The sequence below is a fragment of the Pristis pectinata genome, chromosome 5, assembly GCF_009764475.1.
Source record: "Pristis pectinata isolate sPriPec2 chromosome 5, sPriPec2.1.pri, whole genome shotgun sequence".
Lineage (NCBI taxonomy): Eukaryota > Metazoa > Chordata > Chondrichthyes > Rhinopristiformes > Pristidae > Pristis > Pristis pectinata.
The window spans coordinates 113,900,968-113,917,105 of record NC_067409.1 but is presented as its reverse complement, the minus strand read 5'-3'; the positions used below and the strand labels follow the sequence as shown (position 1 = coordinate 113,917,105).

Below are 16,138 nucleotides of genomic sequence, written 5' to 3'. Positions count from 1 at the left end.
GACTTTTCCCTGCTGCCCTTGTTGAAAAGGGGACCACATTTGCTGCTCCAGTCAATAGGAATCTCACTTGTGATCAGCAAGGATTTAAAGATCTCAGTTACAGCCCCAGTAATCCCTTCTTGCCTCTTCCCTTGCCTCCCACAGCATCCTGGGGTGGATCCCATCCAGCCCAGTGGATTTACCGAACTTTAAACCAGCGAAAGCACTGAGTACCTCCTCTTCAGTAATCGAGTCCCGCACCAAACTATTACTTCCCCTTCACTAAATTCTCCAACTACAAAGTCCGTTTCCTCAGTGAATACTGATGAAGACTATTCATATTGGACCTTTCCTATGCCTTCAGGCTCCATACACAGATCACCCCTGTCGTCCCTAATGGCCCTACTTTTTCCATTTTTTCTTTTGCCCTTAATATACATATAGAACAGCTTTGGATTAACGTTAATCCAGTCTGCCAGTGATATTTTGTGACTACTCTTTGCCTTCCTAGTTTCCTTTCTATGCACCTCCCTACTCCTGATAGGCCTCTCCCATCATTAGTTCCCTGTGGCCTCCTCTACATTGGGGAGACCAAATGCAGACTAAGTGACATTTCGCAGAACACCTGCGCTCCGTCCGTAACCGCGACCTGCATCTCCCCGTTGTCGGTCACTTCAACTCCTCCTCCCACACTATCACTGATATGTCAGTCCTCGGCCTCCTCCACTGCCAGGAGAATTCCAAGCGCAAACAGCTCCTCATTTTCCGTCCTGGAACCTTGCAGCCTAATGGCATGAACATTGAATTCTCCCACTTTAAGTAACCTCCCCCACCCACCCACCCCCACCACGCTTCTTCTCTTCCTCCCTTTCCTAGCCTATCTCTTTTTTTCCATTTCTCTCCTTACCTTTGACCCATCCCCCGGTGGATCTGCTCTCCCCTCCTCCCCCACACCTGCCCATCACTATCTCTTACCTGCATCTACCTATCACCACCTTGTGCCCACCCCACCTCCCCTCTTTTGTCCACCTATCACTGCTCTGCTTTTCCCTCCTATATATTGGGCTTCCCCTTTTCCTATCTTCAGTCCTGAGGAAGGGTCCTGACCCGAAATGTTGACCACCTGCTTTTCTCCACGGATGCTGCCTGAGAGTTCCTCCAGCATCATCGTGTTTTTCATTGAGATTCCAGCATCTGCAGTCCTTTGTTCCTCTTTCTTTAGTTCCCTACACCTGCCACATTTCCTCTTTTCTCTTTATCTAACCCTCAATAACATTTGACATCCAGAGTTCCCTGAACTAGGTTGCCCCTGGCTTTTACCCTTACAGGAACATGTTAGCTCTAAACTCTTGCCAAATCTCCTTTGAATGGTTCCCACTGTGCCTCACGTAGATGCTGCCAGACAACCTAACCAGGTCCTATCGTATTCTAATAAAATTAGCCTCCCTCCAATTTAAGATGTTTATTTCTGGCCCATCTCTACCATTTTCCATAACCATTTTGAAATAAATGGAGTTTTGGTCACTATTCCCAAAATGTTCCCCCACTGATATTCTCTCCATTTGACCAGCTTCATTCCCCAAGATATGGTCCAGTAGAGGTCCGTCCCTCATTGGTCTATCGTTGGAAGAATTGTCAAATGCAGAGGGTTGTAGACTCAGTCAGCTCCGTCATGGGCACAACCCTCCCCACCATCGAGGACATCTTCAAGAGACGGTGTCTCAAGAAGGCGGCATCCATCACTAAGGACCCTCACCATCCAGGACATGCCCTCTTCTCATTACTACCATCGGGGAGGAGGTACAGAAGCCTGAAGACTCACACTCAATGATTCAGGAACAGCTTCTTCCCTTCCATCATCAGATTTCCGAACGGTCCATGAATCCATGAACACTACCTCGTTATTCCTCTCTTCGCACCATTTATTTATTTATTTTGTAATTTATAGTAACGTTATATCTTTGCACTGTACTGCTGCCGCAACACAACACATCTCACGACCTATAATTCAGTGATAACAAACCTGATTCCGATTCTGATTCAAATGGAACTTGTAACTGGCTCAGCGTTGAACACAATAGTATTTCTTGGGCTTAGTCTAAATTAAATACTTTCAATGAGCTCTGAGCGTTGTTAGTGCTGCTGGCCGGACACAAGTAAACTGGTGCAGGACTGAAATCTCCAGAGCATCTTGAGGTGGCAGGCATCAATGTTAATGACACAACAAGCAGTGTTAAATTCCACACTCAAAATCGCTTCTCTTTTCACAGATGCTCCCTGATTGACATTCTCTGTTTTTATTTTAGAAGTCTATCATCTTTTGATTTTCAAATAATCTACAGCCTGAATGAACAATCCAGAGATTCAAGCTCAACTTCCACCATGGCAGCTCTGGAATTTACATTTGGTTATAAATCATGTGGAATTTCAATATTTAATTGATTGTTTTGGTTTTAAATGTTTCTGAATAAGCATTTAAAGAGCAACTGACAGCTGGTGATGTAGCATAACTGGCTGTCACAGCTTCTCAGCCATATGTGGGTTTAGCTTACCTTGGCCTGCCCAAATGGTTGCATAATATCACTCAAGGCCCTCTTCCTGTGTAGGACCTTGATGCTTTGGATCCAGAATTTATCTTTCAACAGGATTTAAATGGGGGAATATGCAAAAGATAAATATCAAGCTTTTCTGTGGCATGGCCAGGTCATTTAGTGCTGTTTGTCATTTGATCAAAAATATCATATTTATATGCTCCACGAAGATCATATCTCATTCTTCTAAAGGTCCGAACTGCTCTCCCTGTCCTTATAGATCCTTCATCCCAGGAATCAACCGAGTGAACCTTCTCTGAACTCCAATGCAAGCACTGTCATCCTTAAATAAGGGAACTAAACAAAGGGCATGGAATAGATTAAACAAATTGAGATGGAAAGGGTGAGCAGCTTCAAGTTCCTGGATGTCAACATCTCGGAGGATCTATCCTGGGCCCAACACACTGATGCAATCGTGAAGAAGGCTTCGTTAGGAGTTTGAGTGGATTTGGTATATCACCAAAGACTTACAACTTTCTACGGATGTACGGTGGAGAGCATTCTGACTGGTTGCATCACCGCTTGGTATGGAGGCTCCAACGCACAGGATCGAAAGAGGCTGCAGAGGGTTGTAGACTCAGCCAACTCCATCATGGGCACAACCCTCCCCGCCATTGATGACATCTTCAAGAGGCGGTGCCTCAAGAAGGCGGCATCCATCACTAAAGAACCCCACCACCCGGGACATGCCCTCTTCTCATTACTACCATCGGGGAGGAGGTACAGGAGCCTGAAGACGCACACTCAACGATTCAGGAACAGCTTCTTCTCCTCTGCCATCAGATTACTGAATGGTCCCGGAACCCATGAACACTAACTCGTTATCCCTTTCTTTGCACTATTTGTTTATTTCGTAATTTATAGTAATTTTATATCTTTGCACTGTACTGCTGCCGCAAAACAACACATTTCACATCAAAAAAGACTGATAATAAATCTGATTCTGATGATAATCTGGAGGTGTCACCACATAGTTCAATGTTGTAGGACTACATGACAGAGTTTCATCAGAAGAAGAATCATACCGTATTGTTAATGATATATGGCAAATTGCTTCCAGGTTGTCCGCGCATGTCACCATCATGTAGAGCTGTCAGTCATCACATGCTAGATGCCACATTTACAAGATTCAATTGTGCATTCGTGAAAGGCAGGACTCAAGGACAATAGGGTCCATTCATACAAAAAAGGTCTTTACAACAAATGGGATACCTGCATCACCAATACTTAAAGAGGGCCTGTCTGATTAGGTCTGAGCCTGTGGACTCCTGTATCTCTCCTTTAAGTATTTACTAACCATGGCAGGATTCACCACCACCACCACACTCTGCTTAAACAACATTCCAATCAGTGCCTCTCCATCACATCTTGAGGTCAGGTCTCCCAATCCCATCTCTTCAGCATCACCACTCAACACTCCAACATGAGCACTGAAATCCCAATTCCTCCCCCAAATGGCACACTCCCTCTCACCACCATCGACGCCCCAGCTCTCCACTCTCCTTCCAAACCCTTCTCTGTACCTCCCCCCAACCCTTCAATCCTCTGATCTACAACGGTGGAGCAAGGGGAGGAAAGGCCTTTGAGCACATTGAACATGCAAGGCCTATCCTACTCCACATGATGTCCCACACCAATGGTTTAACTCCTCTTCTTCAGTATAGAATAATTTCTCAGCCAATTTTGTTCCTTGGAATGTAGGAAAATGAGGGGCAACCTTATAGAAATGTTCAAAATTGTGATAGGCATAGATAAGGTGGACGGTAACAGTCTTTTCCCCAGGGTAGGGGAGTCCAAAACTAGGAGGCATAGGTTTAGGGCGAAAGGGGAAAGATTTAAAAGGGACCTGAGGGGCAACTTTTTCACGCAGAGGGTGGTGAGTGTATGGAACGAGCTGCCAGAGGAAGTGGGTGAGGCAGGTACAACAGTATCATTTAAGAAGCACTTGGATAGGTACATGGAGGGACGGGACTCAGAGGGATATGGGCCAAACACAGGAAATTGGGACTAGCTGGGTGGGCACCATAGTCAGCATGGACTGGTTGGGCCGAAGGGCCTGTATCCGTGCTGTATTGCTCTATGACTAAGGTCCAAAACAGCAATGACAGCATCATCTGTCTTACTCTGAAAGTATACAACTGATTATCAGGAATAGCTTTGATGACTTTCCAGGAATAATCCAGTTAAAAACAACTAATTTGAATTTAGAATGAGATGCTGCCATCCAAGCAACTTACTTGCTTTCCTTGAGAAAATTATAGTCCGAAGGTACAGAGCAATTGGTGACAGTTTCAAGCCAAATCAAGCTGAAGGCTGCAGGAAATATCAACCATTTTTGGGAATGGATATGAAACGGACTAAGAGGGTGAAACAGTGGAGATACTGGACAACACCTGTGGATTATTGCTGGGAACATGGTTGTTTCTAATTCACGCCCACAACAGATTCTGTCACACATTGTAGATTAGACAAAATTTGCAGATGATTCCAACCTTGGAAAGAAAGTGAAATCATAGGAGACGTTCCTGAAATTATAGAATGAGTTTGAGAAAATAGGTAGGTGGTAAAAATAATGTTTTGATTAAATTTAATACAGATTTACTCAAAGTTATTCACACTGGGAAAAAAATAATAGACTACATCTACACCACAAATCAGGCAATCTGACCCAACAGCACGTTTGCTTCTCACAAGTCTCCACCCATGCTCTTTATTCTCTTACCTTCAACATATTTCTCTCTCTGAGGTTTGTCTGACTTACCTTGGGCACATCTATGCTAATCACCTCACCTCTCCCCGTGTAGCAAATTCTATTCTAACTAAATTCTGGGAAAGAGGTAAAGATAAATCCCTGTCATGTTTATTTGTGACTATCCAGGTCCTTATTTCTAGTCCCTTCCACAACCTCACAAGGATAAACATCTGCTTAAAAATTAGACCCCTTTGCCCCTGTATTGCTTTAGCACAAATAATGCATAAAACTTGTTTTACGCATGTTCTAATATGATAACAACCACTTCCGGCCAAGTCTCATTGATTAGGAAACTGAATTGGGCACATCCAGGTATGATTCTCCTCAGGGAAGATTATGTCTCTCTGCTGCCATTCACGCATGTAATGCTGCCATCAATGTGCCCAATGTTCAGTTCCATATTATCAACAGAATAATAATGTGAAACCTATGTTCTTCCTTTTTAACTCCCAGTAACACAAGAAGTAAATCCTGCAGTAAGTTGGAGAGGAGATGTGACTTAAAGAATTCACACCCGGACATCTAAATGTTAGATATTTTGCACATTTCATACACCATTGCTGTTGCTGCAGCTTTCACAACAGGGATGCATCACGTGGTCTCTGTAGAGTGATGAGCCCACGCTTCTCAGTGGCTTGGAGTTACCTGCAGCGGGGGTCTCGATCTGAGCCACTGAGTGCAGGGGAGCTGGGTGGACTGGGGAGGCAGGGGTGCAGATGGGTGAGAAACCACACTGTGTTACTCTCCCCTACACTTACCCTCACTCGCATCGCCTTCTTTACAGCTGCTCTGGCTGCCAGAGAGACTGTTTATTTGGGACTGCGATTCACTGACAAGGAAAGCTGCAAAGCTGCACATCACGTGTTAACACATCAGTCAGGGTGTAAGCACCCAGTTAGTTCACCAAGTGTTAACTTGAACTTCTGGGCCACCTTCTCTGTACCTACTCCTTCAAAATCTTCCACACTTTTAAAGATTTTGAACAAATTAGCCCTGGTCTTTTATTTTAATAGCAAATAAAGACAGACTGTACAATCTTTCCCCATAGGTATAACCTTTCAGTTGTGGTAAATCATTTTCTCCACTGCTTTTAGTTCCTCTTTATATAAAGGAGACCAGAGTTTACATAATATAGCTCACAGTATTCCAAGTGTTAACCAACCAGAGCTCCACACACTTAAATAACATTGTTGCCTTTCCATTTTTTTCCCTTTGATAATGAATTCCCCATGCAATTATTTTTTTAAAGTTTTCTTCACCTGTATCGCCTACTTTTAATGATTTGCGTACATGTACGCCAAGGTCCTACTGTTTATCTATCCCATTTAGACACAATGCACTTGGCAATATTACCCTGACCAAAACACAACAGTTAATATCCATCTGTACTGAAATTCAATCATTAATTCTGCAGACTTGTTCATGAATCCTAATTTTGTTACAGTCCTGCCGCAAGTTTGGAGTTTTCTTCAGATTTTCAATTGTACTTCTGATTCAGCCCAGGTGACAATCTCCTACTCTATGAAGTGTAACGAAGCGGTCAAAGACGAAAAATAATGGAGGTGCTTCTGTAGACTTACTGTTCATCATAGCCAGCCAATGCAGAGCGGCAGCAAACAAACAAACAAATGCAGTCAGATATTGAACTGTGCGGTCAGAACAGCAAACTATGAAAATCAAAAAAATTGCTGGAAATATGAAATAGAACTTTCACATCCAGGATCCAACCTCAAAATTGCCTGACAAAGAGTCTTGGTCTTGAAATGTTAACTGTTTCTCTTTCCACAGATGCTGCCTGACCTGCTGAGCATTTCCACCATTTGCAATTTTTATTGCAGCAAATCATGAGTCAGGGAAGTGTGCGCTGATTCGACAGTATCTTGCGTACTGTGCCCAATATTAGTCACTAAGTAGTAGGAGATACATTTAAGTCTTAAACACTGCTCAGAAAATAGTCATAAGGTAATTTCCAAGATTCAAAATTATGTTTATGAGAAAACAGTGGAGAACCATAGAACCATACAGCACAAAACAGGCCCTTCGGCCCACCATGTTGTGCTGTCCATCAAACCACCCTCACACTATCTAACCCCTTCCTCCTGCATATCCCTCTATCTCACATTCCTCCATATGCCTATCCAATAAACTCTTGAACCTGTCCAATGTATCCACCTCCACCACCACCCCAGGCAGTGCATTCCATGCACCAACCACTCTCTGGGTGAAAAACCTCCCTCTGACATCTCCCCTGAACCTCCCACCCATAACCTTTAAAGCCATGCCCTTCTGTCTTGAGCATTGGTGCCCTGGGAAGGAGGCGCTGACTGTCTATCTATTCCTCTCAATATTTGATATACCTCTATCATGTCTCCTCTCATCCTCCTCCTTTCCAGTGAATAAAGCCCTAGCACCTTAAGCCTCTCCTCATATTCCATATGCTCAAATCCAGGAAGCATCCTGGTAAATCTCCTCTGCACCCTCTCCAATGTCTCCACATCCTTCCTATAATGCGGCGACCAGAACTGAACACAGTACTCTAAGTGTGGCCTAACTAGAGTTTTGTAAAGCTGCATCATCACTTCGCGCCTCTTAAACTCAATCCCATGATTTATGAAAGCTAACATCCCATAGGCCTTCTCAACTGCTCTATCCACCTGTGAGGCAACTTTCAGTGAACTGTGAATATGAACCCCCAGATCCCTCTGCTCCTCAACACTGCCAAGTAGCTTGCCATTTACCTTGTACTCTGCCCTGGAGTTTGTCCTTCCAAAGTGTACCACCTCACACTTCTCCAGATTGAACTCCATCTGCCACTTGTCAGCCCAGCTCTGCATCCTATCAATATCCCTCTGTAAGCTCCGACAGCCCTCCACACTATCCACAACACCGCCGATCTTAGTGTCGTCCGCAAACTTACTAACCCAGCCTTCCACCCCCTCATCTAAGTCATCTATAAATATCACAAAAAGCTTCAATATTCAAATTTGAAAGAGGGCAAGATTTTAGAGAACAAAATAAGATAAGCAATAATATTGAAAAGGCAAGTACACAGAAATACTTTAGATTAAGCTTCAAAGTAATGAAAGGCAAATTGAGGATCGATACCAGGAAGTTCTTCTTTGTGATATGCGATCAATATGTGAAATAGGCAATCCCAACCATGCAGTGGCGGGAAAAAACCTGATTTAAGAAGTAATCAGGTATTATAGTTTCTTTCCTTTATATTTATCTACTAATTTTCACCAGAAGAGATAGCAGAAAATGGGCAGGTAATGAAATAGATTATGTTCTGGCATTATGAATCACAGTCTTCTACTTGCGCATCAGATGGAACATAACTTGATTTTTGGATTGTAAGAAGATAAAACTCTCTGAAAAAGTTTAGCGTTCACAGTAGGTAAATAATTGTCTCCATTCTTCACTTCCTAAGTCATGATTCAAAGTCTGTTTGAAAATTCTGGTGGGATACAGGAAGGGGCTGGGAATTCAAAGTCAAAGTCAATGTCAAAGTTGAGTTTATTGTCAGATGCACAAATCCATGTGTGCACAGGTGCAATGAAAAACTTACTTGCAGCAGCATCACAGGCACGTAGCATCAGATAAGCAACATTCACAAGAAAAACTTAAACATAAATTATACACAATTTTTACAAGAAAGAACACATTTAGAACAATAAAAAACAAAGTCCATTTCAGTGCAAAATGATCAAAGTGGTCACAGTGTTGCTAAACTGTAGTGATGAGGGTTTTGCCAGTTGGTTCGAGAACTGAATGGTTGAAAGGAAATAGTTGTTCTCGAACCTGGTGGTGTGGGACTTCAGGCTTCTGTACCTCCTGCCCGATGGTAGCTGCGAGAAGATGGCATGGCCCGGATGGTGGGGATCTTTGATGATGAATGTTGCCTTCTTGAGGCAGCACCTCCTGTACATATTACCAATTTTTTCTTTAATGGAGATTGTGTCATATACTCTCAGTCTGGTTTGATCCATTGAGTAATAGATACCAAGTATTAGTAGTTTTTCTACTTCAGACAAACATAAAATACTCCAGAGAAGTAAATATCAAGTTCAAAAATGCAATTTCAACTTTTTGTTGTATCGAATTCATCTCTTGAAATTATTTTCAAATTGATGTAAAAGGTTGGCCACAGTCAATCCACTGGCAAGTTTACTCCACACTAGCTGAACGCTGTTGAAAACTGATTGCTTTTTTTGTGAAAATATGTTTCTGTTAAGCACCATCTGTCCCTTTTAGGCTGAACAGCTGAATGAATAAATAGGTTTCAAAGCTTTGTCTGCAGCCTAACTATTTTTATCATCATTTTATAGAAATCCTGATCTGAGGATAATCCTGATCACGGCGTCGCTTTTCTTGGTAAATTATTCAAGCGTTTACTGGCACTCCACTGTATCAATAATGAAAATACCTTCTGTTTGGGTGGTACCAAGTCTATTTCTATTTCCAGCCTTTTTAAAATGTATTCTTTACAACACTAAATCATCTTCACCCAACTTGTCCTCATCATCTCCTTCAAAACATACAAAACTGATTACTTTCAGAAGAGCTGCCTGGAACCTGAAGCCAACTCTTGTCTGTTTCACACAAGGTCACAGAGAAGGAAGGTGAGAACGTTAGTGTGTGGATAATATCTTTTAAAGAATGCAGACAACCATGCTTTAGATAAGTAATCTTTTACATTGATTCTTCCTCCTTTACAAAGGCTTGAGGAACTGTACAGTCCAGTCAAGTAAACCAGAGGCATAGATAGAACAGAGCTATTTAAGCCAGAACCATATATAATAGGGATTTACACCCAAGTGCATGACAAAAGAGAGAGTTAGTCAACTCCACAACTAAAATTACTGAAATCAAGACAACACATTCAGATGGTTGAAAGAGAAATGAGGGCTGACCCCAACTCCCAAAGGAAATAGACAGCAATCCCACAAGAACCAGTGAGATGGAAGTCCAGTCTCAACTGTTGGGCCTTCTGAAGGTCATGATTTAAATGCTTAGCCATTTCTGCTGGACTGACTAGTGAGGAAGTCTGAACTAAGTGACACCAGTTCTGAAGCATTCCTTCCAAATCCCCACTCTAGTTTACAAATTGTCTCTCCCCTCACCTTCTCTGTCACTGCAACCTACTGCAACTCTATTTCCGAGCTTGCAGCCCCTCATGTGCTGATACTAATGTCCTTCCCTTCCTGCAGGGTACCATTGTGGCAGAATCTTTCATCATCACGCTCCTGCCCTTTTGGATTCGCTTCCCAGATTCATCCACCATTTCCCTCTCTTTGCATCTCCGAAATCCCTGGTCGAGTTTTCAACAGATCTATGGAACAGAACTTTCATTCACAGGTATCCCTTTCCCAAAGCCTCCCAGATCAAGAGAAGTGATTATTCAGTTACGAGATGAACACCCACACTGATATCATTGCTACAGTGGTGCCAGCTATTAGCCCAGACAAATTTCTGAGTGGCTCTTTGACCTAAATGATGATTGCATTTCTTATTGAAAGTCCTTTGACACTACTGTGGTTGGATCATGTGGCAACAGGTGAAAATGACCACATTTTATTCTGTTTACGGTGCATCGTAGCAGGAAATCTTATGCATGAGGCAGCAATAAAATGTACGTTCTGGTTCATTGATATGACTGTGGGACTCCCTCTCACGCTGCCTCTGCACATTTGATAGGGGATCTGCTTCAGATGGTGCAGCACTGCAGTAATATTGAATATCCCTGACTTCATGAGGGGACATCCTGCTTTTCACTGAGGAATTAGGATTACTGGACGAATTTTGAGCAGTTTGTGCTTTTAAGAGTCCATCAGAATTCACATAATGCAAGGTCACAAAAAAAATGGAGAATTCTGGAAGCACTAGTAATAATTATTCAAAAGGATTTTTGTAAATTTAGAACAATTCAGCACTGGATAGTATTTTAAAGCATTTCAGTGAAAGCTTTGATTATGAGAGAGCAAAGAAAATTGGGAAAGGCATCTATCAATTTCTGCAAATGGATTTGCCAGCGTCAGATTGCCGTGCATTGTGTAACAGAGGAAAACAAATGATGAACTGTAATTAGCTATGCATATATCCTGTGACTATCTGGAAGATGTCAGTATTTGTAACTCTGCATATCTAGTGGAGACCTCTAAAGGGATTTTGAAATGCCTAATCAATAATAATAAATTTAACACTCAGACAACTGTGTTACCAGAAGGGGAAGAGGTTGCTGATTAAATGTAACATTAATCACTCCCAATATGCAATGCTCCTTGTACCTTTCAATGAAATAAATTACCTGCTCACTATGTAGCATTGCTTTTAAATTCTGCCTTTTAAATTCTGCTTTCACAGAAAGATTAATTTCACTTTCTGTGCTCTGGACTGGGTGCCGGCAACAGTTCAGAATGTTAGAATTTTAATGACACTTATATACAGTTAAAACTAATTCAAACTGACTTTTAGTCTGAGCTACAGAGCCCCTTTGGCTCATGATGGTTACGTTAAGGAATAGATCTTCAGTGACTTGTCCAAATGCCTGTCTGGGTAATGAATGTAACTGTCACATATTTGACTGATATCACTGAGCTCAGAGTCTCCACCTCAATGTCAGATAGTAATGGAGTAAAAAAGAGTATTCTAAAAATAAATTATAATTATCTAATGCACAATTGCATCAACATACTGATTTGAGGTAATAATTATGAACAATGTTGGATCCGATGCCAGCCTTGACCTGGTCATACTTTGTCAGGTGGGCCTGTTTGGTTTTTGTCTTCAGCCCCACAGAGGAGCTTCTTTCGAACGGCGTGACTCATTCCCTACAGAACCAGTGACAAGAACAGGTTGGAAATCTCATAATCCTCCAGGCACCAGGTATCTTCACAGTTTACAGTACTGGAATAGCATGCCGGTCAAAGTCTTTATGAAACACTGTATGGTCAACTGCAGGTCAAAAACTGCTGTTTATGTAAACACGGTCACAATGGTTGCCATTTCTGAAATCACAGACATGGATGCTCTGAGCACCAAGCTAATTTATTAGCTTGCATTTCTTCACTTCCAATCATAAGCTAAGAGGTACTTTTCAATGAATCTCTCATGCCAAATGGTCATATTCATTAAAACACAAATGGCCAAGAGCACGGAATATTTTTACATTACAACAGCATTGAACAGATGAGCATCCACTGTCATAGTTACATTAAGCTGGTAACTCAGATGAATACATCTCATTTGAAAGACCAGGTTTATCAAGCTTCTAATTCATACCAGGCTCAAGGACAGCTTCTATCCCGCTGTTATAAGACTACTGAACGGTTCCCTAATACTATAAAATGGACTCTTGACCTTGCAATCTACCTCATTATGACCTTGTACCTTATTGTCTGCCTGCACTGCACTTTCTCTGTAAGTGTCACACTTTATTCTGCATTCTGTTATTGTTTTACCCTGTACTACCTCAATGCACTGATGTAATGAAATGATCTGTATGGATTGTATGCAAGACAAGTTTTTCACTGTAAAATAGTTTTTCACATGTGAAATAGTAAACCAATTTACCAATTACCATATGGTGGGATCTGAGAAAAATACAAATCTATCAGTGTTAAAGCTTTATTACTATATTGTTCCCATTGTCCATTTTAACCTTTAATAATATAAAATACTTTATTCTAATGCAATTACTTTTATTTGAAATCTACATAACTGAAACAGCCATATAAGTACAGTGCCTACAGGAGCAGGTTAAGGACTGGATATCTATGGTAAGTGAATCACCTCCTGACACATCTGCAAGGCACGTCCAAAAAACGATGGAATACTCTCCACTTGCATAGATGACACCAGGTCAATTCCATCCAAGACAAAGCCACCCTGCTTGACCAGTGTCCTAACTAGCACTCTGTATTATTCCCTCACCATTGGTGCAAAGTGCCGAGGTGCGTGCAATCTACAAAATGCACCACTGTTACTCACCTAGGCCACTTCAATGCCACCTCCCAACCCTGCAATAAGTACAAGGGCTTCAGGTGCATGGGAACACCACCACCTGCAGGATCCCCTTCAAGTCACATACCATCCTCACCTTGAAATGTATTGCTAGTGGTCATCATCTCTGGATCTAAATCCTGGAAACTCCCTACCAAACAGCTCTGGGAATACTTTCACCAGAAGGACTGCAGGAGTTCAAGAAGGTGGCTCATGACCACCTTCTTGAGGGAAATCTGGTTGAGTAATAAATGCTGGCTGGCTTTGTTAGTATTAATGAATAAATAAAAACAGATTATGTACATGCCTTTGTTTTGTAGGTTATGTAGTAAAAAGTTCATATTTTTATATTTCTCTCTAATCCTCACATCATTGTGCAGCAAAAAGACAATGCTTGAAAACAAAAGTGCCTTCTAATCTTTTTAAACAAGTTCCAAATGGGTGAAGATTGCTAAAGCTGTAATAGGCCAAAGGTTGACCATGACACCAATACCCTTGGTCATTTGGAATAATGCACAATCTCTTTGAAAGAAGTATATTTTTAATTGTAAAGATGATACTTTAACTGCTAAAGTTAACATTTTGTTTTAAAATAACTTTCTTTGTCCTTACTCATTTTCTGCGGTATTTTACATGAACAAAGTTATTAAAAGTGCCACAGACAAAGCATTGGCTGATCCAAATCTAGCTCTTCATCAGTACAAGTCCACCACATTTCTGCTATCCTGACTTAGAAATGGTATAAAATAAATCTGCTCAGCAAAGCCCAAGAGACATTTTTCTTTCAGGAAAGACAGCGATCGATTATAGAAAAAATCCTGTAGTTCTTTAGAAGATCAGGTAATTTTCAAGAAATTGGAACAATGCCAGACTCTAGCCAAATATTTCATGGTAATCGCTGTTGATCACATCATATAATGCATATCACAAAATAATTATGACATCTGAGTTCATAAATCTCCTTTCAAAGCAGCTGAACAATTATGGTCTGTAATGTATAGAAGATAGATCCTAAACCCTGTGAAATCAGCAGATGGCAGTTTACACATCAGAGGCCTGGCTACCGTGCTTATGGAACATGTCTTTCTCAACCAAGTTTAAGACCCTCTACAGTATACTGTATGTATTTAATATTCCATTTCCCAGCACTATCATCCTTCATCTTGCATTAACACACACAAAACATGCAATAAAAAATAGATTTCTTCACACTACTGAATTACTGGAGCCCAAAGACAGGTGATGAATTCGCTTGCCCTGGGTTTACCTTGCTAACACTGAACCTAGACTTTAACAATGTCATGCTCATGTGAAAATGGGTTATATATAATTATGGGCACCATATTATAATTGACCTGTCATTGGGTATCACTGCATCTACATCATATGTTACCATCAAAAACAGGTGACAAGTTTTACATCACTCTCATATACAAGTAGAATCCAGCAACTGATGTTTTCTTATTATAAGCTAAATACATTTTAAGTATTCAACAATACATGGCACTCATTGTCATAAAACAATGTCATTTAGCTGCAGCTTTAAAGCTACCTAAAGAAAATGAATCGACAGCATTGAGAATAAAAATGCTAAAAGAGAGAAATTAAATCAAATCCTTGTTCACTAAGATCCATAAAAAGTGAATATTTCCAATGCAATAGATTCCCCCCCAAAAGTATCCATCTGAGTAGAAATTCTAACTAAAGAATGCAATACAATTAAGCATTCTTTATCATCAGATGCGATGAAATACATTGCAATCAAACAATGCAACCATGTTTTACAGACTTTTATGCAAACCCATTAAAATCATTCAACGTAAACAGTGAAGCATTGCATTCTGATACAGAGGCTGAAAACTAGGTTGTGCAGTCTACAAGGAAAATCACACTGAGAGCAAACTGCTACCTCTTCGTCATTCAAGTATATCACACTTCTCAGTTGTATTATACGAGGTGAAAGCATGACGGAAATCAGCACTGCTAAAGAAACAACGCTTGCTTCCCTGCTTTCATGTTGTAGCTTTGTCTTTTGTTATTTGCTCACATTAACTCACCCAGCAGCATTGCGTTCAATGCTAATGAAAGGTGGTCCAAACAGTACAGATCCTCTTAAGCCTCCTGTGGCACAAAAACTATTACAGAGATGAATAGAGCAGTCTCTTGAGCTTTGTCTATTTTCTTCACACAGGCAGTTTGAATCACACTGTGAAGTATCAGATCTAAATAAAACACTAACTATGGTTCCTGCACCCTGTGGGTGAATGGTTTCCTCACAGACGGCAGTTTGATTGTATAAAACCAAACTAAAACAATACGAGACTAACAGTGTCCGCAGCTGAGCTACAGACAAGTACATGAGGGAACTACGTGAAAAGGTCTGCTAGGATAACGGAACCCAACACTCACTGGACAGCAATTCAACCAGTCTGAAATTGCATCAAATCACTGCTCCTAAGCGCAGCTAATCTGCAGGCTTTCACATTGCATTTTAAGAGCTGTTCAGCTGCAGTGTGAAGGAGCCTTCAGGCTCAGAGCTCATGTCCATAGGAGCAATCTTTCCCCTCCCCCTGCTAATATGAGGCACAGCTTTTTACAGTGGCAAAAATAAAACATATTTCTCACTTTCTGCTTGAAAGCAACATCATTTTGTCAGCCTCCAGTTTGAAGCTAGCAACAACTGAAACATAAGAGAGCTGTGTGCGCAATAGGAATAAGGCAAAAACCCATATGCCATCTGTTTCTGCTCTCATATGTAACAAAATACATGTAAACAATCCAACGTGATGCCACAAATGCCAAACATATCAACTTG

The 16,138-nt window shown here is 41.2% G+C and overlaps 1 protein-coding gene across 1 annotated transcript in view; it reads right to left on the bottom strand.

Annotated features, from left to right (window-relative positions):
* LOC127570255 (zinc finger protein 385D-like) overlaps positions 1-15,764 on the bottom strand; it is a 471,540-nt gene extending 455,776 nt beyond the window's left edge. The window contains 1 exon segment of the mRNA XM_052015599.1: positions 15,381-15,764. Within this exon segment, the coding sequence (XP_051871559.1) occupies positions 15,381-15,390 (10 nt within the window). The 5' untranslated portion in view covers positions 15,391-15,764.
* Positions 15,765-16,138: the final 374 nt, after the last annotated feature.